Source organism: Meriones unguiculatus, chromosome 2 (assembly GCF_030254825.1).
Source record: "Meriones unguiculatus strain TT.TT164.6M chromosome 2, Bangor_MerUng_6.1, whole genome shotgun sequence".
In the NCBI taxonomy this organism is placed as follows: Eukaryota; Metazoa; Chordata; class Mammalia; order Rodentia; family Muridae; genus Meriones; species Meriones unguiculatus.
In genome coordinates this window covers 159,199,925-159,206,913 of record NC_083350.1, presented here as the reverse complement: position 1 = coordinate 159,206,913, position 6,989 = coordinate 159,199,925, and the positions used below count along the sequence as shown (strand labels likewise).

The 6,989-nt window shown below is 42.5% G+C and overlaps 1 protein-coding gene across 1 annotated transcript in view; it reads right to left on the bottom strand.

Moving 5' to 3' along the window:
- Positions 1–1,191: 1,191 nt before the first annotated feature.
- The window catches only part of Foxo1 (forkhead box O1), a 69,710-nt gene continuing 63,912 nt past the window's right edge, over positions 1,192–6,989 (bottom strand). Inside the window, exons 2-3 of the mRNA XM_021638605.2 lie at positions 5,138–6,489; positions 1,192–4,400 (exon numbers count right to left, since the gene is read on the bottom strand). Of these exons, the coding sequence (XP_021494280.1) occupies positions 5,152–6,489 (1,338 nt within the window). The 3' untranslated portion in view covers positions 1,192–4,400; positions 5,138–5,151. The remainder of the gene's footprint in view (positions 4,401–5,137; positions 6,490–6,989) is intronic.

Genomic DNA, 6,989 nt, shown 5'->3' with positions numbered 1-6,989 from the left:
ACTCAGAAAACTCTGGTTTAAGATGATCATTTAAAAATAAAAATAAAAAAGCACACTCTGAACAGCTGGCTCAACTAAGGTCAACTCATTTATGCAGACATTTTAGTATATAGACAGACTGTACCATCATCTCTAGCCCACAGCAGGACCCAAATGCTGTTGAAAATCTGTCTTCTTCCTATTATCAAGAAATGTCCCCTTGACGGCTGGTCTCAATGTTACAAGGAGCCAGCAGGTTTGAGTTCTGCTAGTATTTACAGATCAAGTTCTCTATTTGGACCATATTAAAAGCTTTCAAAACTCATGTGTGCTTGAGCCTCAGGGTTTAGATAGTTGTTGTTTGGTATTGGGTTTTATGCAGTGAGCTTTTAGCTACCACATCTTAAAAGGTTCTGCTGTAAGAGAGGACACCCCAAACTGACTGACCTTTTGTTGTCTAAACATAAAAGAATCCTCCATTTTTTTGTTACATTAACTGATCCATTTGCTTGTCTAATAGGGGGCCATCATGTCTGCACATCACCTAGTGTTTATTCTAACCAGGATTCCACTCTTCCCCAACCCCAAGTTATCTCTAGTCTGTTATTAAGCAAGGTTTAATATGCTTACAATTTCTGGCCGAAGTCAGATTCCAGATATTCCAAGAAAGAAAAACTATAGGCTGTTTTTTGAGGTAAGATCTATGTACTCTTGGGTATCCTGGAACATGTCATGTAGGCCAGGCTGGCCTCTAACTCTGAGGGAACCCGTCTCCAACTCCCAAGTGCTGGGGCTAAAGGCATGTCACCACGCCAGACTCTAGACCAGTGGTTCTCAACCTTCCTAATGTGGAGACCCTTTAACACAGTTCCTCCTGTGTGGCGAGCCCCTACCATAATTTTTGTTGCTACTTTGTAAGTTATCTGATATTCGGGATATCTAGTATGCACCCTCTGTGAATGGGTCATTTGACCCACCCAAGTGGTCCTGACCCACAGGCTGAAAATCACTGTTCTAGACTAATTTCAGATTGCACTTCTTCACATTAGGGGCCATGGTTTAATCCTTCTTTCCTCCAAAGGAAATGCCAGAGCTGAGTACACCATCAACAGTGGGATTGAGTGACTGGTCTATCTCAATTGCTTGATACCGGAACAAAAGCTTGCTTGCTCAAGAGTTTGAACACTAAGGAAAGAAAACACACCAAGCCACTTAAAGGTAATTTATGTACATTTATGGCTTTATACAATTATAGTAAAGGTTGTTCTTGTATCTGTAAGTACAACATCATCATCAGGCACTTCTCAGTATTGGAACAGGAGCATGAAATTTGCACTGTTACTCAACTCAGGTGGTAGAGTATGTGGGAGGGCATGTCTCCATCCTGATGGGACTTACAAGGCTATCACTGGCCACAATGCCAGGCTGTTGTTTGCATAAACCACAATGCACATTATGCTGAATGATCACTCCCCAGTTGAAACCACAGAGAAACATTTCACTTAAAATCAGTAACTTTTAAGAGCTGAAACTAAGAACTTCGAAGTTGGGGGGGAGGGGCAGAGAGGAAGGGGCGTCATATTCAGTGGTTGAACAAGTTCAAATTGTATGCCTTTGGGAAAACTTTTTTTCATTTTAAGTGTCTTTATCCTCTTATTGTTATGTTCCAGGATTTACTGCTCACCAGGATGTGGTATTTGCTAATTAACTTAGATTCAGTCAGTTTGTCCAAGCGGAACTTCCCAAGTCATATATCACCTAAATATATTCCATACATCTATATTATGGAAACAAATACATCTTTATATTTAAAATATCCGAATAGCTCTATAATACAATACACTTTTAACAACAGTACAAACCAGAATAAATCAAACAAGGCTGCGTAGGTGAAGTCTTCTCACAAAGCAATCATGTACAATAATATACCAGATACTCCAGAAACTGAACATTTTCACAAAAAAGAACTCCCGGGGGCCACAGATGTTTACTTTCAAAACAGACAAGAAGCGTTTCCTGGACTTCACCGTGCCCCAGGCAACTAGCCATGATCCACGTTATGATCTTAACGCTAAGAAAAATGGGGGTTGCTGTTGAGATTTACAGAAGGAAGCCACACCTCAGGTCCCTCAGTGATGTTCTGCAAGTCTACCTACCACCAATTACAGCTGTAGCTGCCTCTGTGTTGAATGATTAGGGGGCTTTTCTACAATGGTGAAGAAATGGTTTATGAAAGAAGAGAGCACGGTTCTTCGACAGCAGTAAGCTTTACTCCATTTGTAGGAGGCTCTGCTTGGAGGAACTTAGTTGTAAACTAAGGCCTGTTTTGGAGTGCCCAAACAAGGGATGATCATGGGGGCAATGGCTCGATACATGTTTGAAATAGGGAAAGTCACAGTAGGAAGCTTGTGACAAAGCTGGCCAACTGTGAAAATCAGGTACGTTTTATTCTTAACATACACACACACACACACACACACACACACACACACACACACAAAATACAACGGGAGAGATGAGAAACTTACTAAAACCAGCAAGTGCAATTTGGGCTTGTACATGAAAACCAGGCCTTCTCAAGAGGACAAACCAAAGATGACGCTGCTGTACTACTAATCCTCCAACTGTGGTGTGGTGGCTCCGGACACTCAACAGGAGTCAGAAATGCTGATGGACGGAATGGGAGGCAAAACCAATTATCCCGGTCTGTCAGTTTCAGGTAACAAGAAAGTATAAAAACAATGTTTGGGATACAGGTTAGGCTGCTCAGGACTGAAAAACTCTCAAATTTCAAGCTAAGGATTTCAAAACAAATGTGCACGTATACTTGGTTGTTTTTCAAGTTTACTGTCTCAATTTTGAACTCGTTCTATTTGGTTCTATGTGGTAGCCACTATCTGTACAAACAAAGCACTCCATAAATCACTTAAGTCCTATCTGTAAACTTCCTCCTTAGATTTACACTGTTGAGAGCCAAAGAGACAGATGATGAGACTGGAAAGTGACAAGATTCTTCAGGACATAGCCATAAAACCATCTCCATCCTGGACAAAATAAGAGCTCAAAATATAAGGAAAAACCCAGTTGGACAAACATCATTTTAGATGACGTTCTCCTTTCCTGAGCTATGGGAACTGTGACAACATGGCTTTGGGCATCATTTGGCTGGGCCTCCCCATAGGACCGGTGGCAGGTGGCAATGTGACACAGGGCATCTGTCTGGAGGGGTCTCCCCAGAGGAGCTGTAAGAACTCAACACGGGGAAATCTATATGAAGACCTGATGCTATGCACGGCACACAAATCACAGGGGAATAGAAGCAGGTGAAATTTCTTTAAAATACACACATAAAAACATATTAAATCTACATACAAAACACAAAGTGTCTGTAACTATACATCAGTTTCCTGCCTAACGGCCAGAAATGTTGAGTATGCAAGTACTAATTTAATTACAATGATTTAAGATTAGTCAGAAACATCATCAGGTAGCATCCCAAAGTGTACAAACCAGGTAAGCACGTATAAAATTAGTACTAATCCAGTTAGAAATACAAAATGACCATTATGAATGCTGCCCCCAAATACCTCAGATCCCACGAATTTACAAGCGGACAATGTAACAAAGTAGACTCTAGCTTTAAGAAAACATTACAGTTCAGTATCTACTCCAAAAATGATCGAGTCCTAACGTTAACATCAAAAGTCATTTATCCAGAAATTAGAACCATTTTAAGGTGTTTGTACAAATCTGCAAATAACAAAATAAACAACAACAAAAATAATAGAAAAGACCTGTACAAAGCTGGCACTTAATCTTACTCTGCCCCAAAGTTTGATGAGTCCATTATTTCAGCAGATTGATCACAGGCTACTTGGTTTTCATACAAATCCTGTGGCAAGATGAGAAGATTCAAAGTCATTCAGCAGGGGTGCAGAATGGAGATCTTAGCTCATGATTCATCACTTTAGCAGAACACAGGTAGTACAAAGTAAAGTTTATCAAGACATGAGACCATCACAGTATTACAAAAGAGTATAAACTTTCCTTGGACCAAGTAGATATTAAAAACACACACACAAGTACAATTCTGTATCTACTGTATATATACAAAACTTGAAAGCACACCAGGATCTGAAAGTCTTTTCTGCAGTTAGATGGTGTAGTGAGTTTGGCACTTCATTGCAATGACTCCCAATGGCACAGCGGTCCTTATCTACAGGAGCACATAACCTGTGAGCGCTGGGCAAACATCCTGTACAGGAAAGTGCTTCTGCTGCCAAGTCTGACGAAAGGAGAAAAGGAAGGGTTTTTTTTTTTTTTTTTTAAATCAAGAAAACTAAAAGGAGGGGTGAAGGGGCATCTTTGGACTGCTTCTCAGTTCCTGTTGTCAGACAATCTGAAGTACTTTTAAATGTAGCCTAAAGGGGGAAAAACACACACAATGAAAATGCAGTTCAAGTCAATTCAATTGTACTTAACCAACTTGGGGGCAGGGTAAGCTACAACTTTCTCAAACAGCTCCAAAATTATTCTGTGGGGAAATTTTTTTTTAATTTATTTAATTTTTATTTTATGTACATTAGTGTGAAGGTGTCAGATCCCTTGGAATTTGTGTTACAGACAGTTGTGAGCTGCCATGTGGGTGCTGGGAATTGAACCCGGGTCCTTTGGAAGAGCAGACAGTGCTCTTAACCACTGAACCATCTCTCCAGCCCCCGGGAAAATTCTTTATTGAAATAAAATGTGGGGATGGGGGGGGAACCTTTGACATCTGATTTGTATCAGATGTGTTCATTTATTCAAGAGCTGGTAGAAAGGACCTATCTTACAGTGAAAAGAAATTCCTAAAAGCTGTTAAAGGAACCTGCACTCTGTTTTAACCTCAAAAGGCAAACTGATGACCTGGGGTGGAGAGTGAGCAGTGACAGGCGTTTTTCTGCAACACAGGGGACATCAGAACTAAGCCTAACATGACCCTGGGCGCAGCTCTGCAAGTGAGCTGTCCTGGGAGAGACCCAAGCACATTAGCCACGTGTGGGATGCTGGCTATGTAAGAGCCCGTCTTTAATCAAGTTTTTAAATGTCTGACCATGAAGATACATGGCACTGCCTCTCCTTTTCAAAAGGCCTTTGATACAGGAGTGAAGGAACTTACCTGCTCACTAACTCTTAGCCTGACACCCAGCTATGTGTCGTAGTCTTGACACTGTGTGGAAAGCTTTGGTTGGGCAAAACATTATCAAAGTTAAAATCCAAGGTGTCTCCATCCATTAGGTCATTCCGGATGATGGATTCCATGTCACAGTCCAGGCGCTCAATGAGCATGCCGTCCAAGTCACTCGGGAGCTTCTCCTGGTGGAGGACACCCATCCTACCATAGCCATTGCAGCTGCTCACAGAGGAGTAGCTGCCCAGGGCACTCATCTGCATGGGGTGGGGCAGAGGCACTTGTAAAGGAGTCTTCACTGGGGTCAAGCGGGTCATGGCAGATGTGTGAGGCATGGTGTTCACCACATGGGGCAGGGCCCGTCCATTGACTGAAGACGTTTGTTGTGCATGTCCAGGGTGGGCATGGGAACTAGGGTTCATCATTTTGTTATGAGATGCCTGGCTGCCATAGGCTGGCATGACTGAATTAGGGCCCATCATTACATTCTGGCCCAGGACCCGACTGTTGGTTTGGGCCACTCCAGGATCAACTGGTGACATAATGTCATTGTGGGGGGGAGAGTCAGAAGTCAGCAACTCTTTCAAGAGTCCTGGGGCACAGTTATACTGGTTCAATCCTCCATAACTCGATTTGCCATCCTGAAGTGTCTGCATAGGCATCTGGGGCAAAGGGCTCATGCTGGATTGGCCATATGTGTACTTTGAATAGTTTGGGCTGGGTGAATTCAGACTGGTGTTTGGAGGTGCAAACGAGTAACAGGGTGTCTGTTGCATCATGCTTCCAGGCGAGGACTGGGTTGATACAGTTAAAGATGTTGGGGATGAAAGAAGATTGAGATTATCCAAAAGGTTTTCCATGTTTTCCGGATTGCTGATTTCGGACAGACTGGGCAGGGTGGAAGCCATCTTGGCAGTAGAAGGAGGATATACTAGAGAGTGCACATCCCCATCCCCCAGGTCATCCTGTTCTGTCATGATGGGAGAAAGTCTCCCGCTGATGGTACTAGCATTTGAGCTGGTTCGAGGACGAAAGGTACTCCAGTTATCAAAGTCATCGTTGCTGTGGGACCCAGGGCTCGCAGGCCACTTCGAAAACTGAGACCCAGGGCTGTCCCCAGGACCCTCTTGCCCAGACTGGAGAGATGCTTTTTTCTTGGCAGCTCGTCCTCGGCTCTTAGCAAATTTACTGTTGTTGTCCATGGATGCAGCTCTTCTCCGAGGGGATTTCCCACTCTTGCCTCCCTCTGGATTGAGCATCCACCAAGAACTTTTTCCAGTTCCTTCATTCTGTACTCGAATAAACTTGCTGTGCAGGGACAGATTATGGCGGATTGAGTTCTGTAAAGCAAAACAGTGTGTTAGAAGCATGGTACTTCCTGCTTGGAAAGCTTACTGTTCAGCATGGACCATACAGGTACAGTTTCCAATACAGCCTGACAGCTCTTTGTGTGGAGAGCAAATACAACACAGTACTTATGCCAGAGCACAGATGTGGAAGTCAGAAGACAACTTTATGGAATCAGTCTCTTGCACTTTTATATGGGTTCTGAGGATCAAACTTGCACAGCAAAAGCTATCCTGCTGGCTCCAAACAGTACAATAAACTCACTATAAAAGATCTCAAATTGGTGTAGGAAAAATAGCATTAAAAAAAAAAAGTCACCCACTTCTCTCTAACTAAATAACCACAACTGCTTAAGTATTTTTTCAGGTTTTTTTTTTAAGATTTATTTATTTTTATGCACATAAATGATTTGCCTGTTTTTTTTTAAATATATGTGTGCCATGTGCATGCCTATTGGTCAAGGATGTCAGAGGATAGCATCAAATCCTCTGGA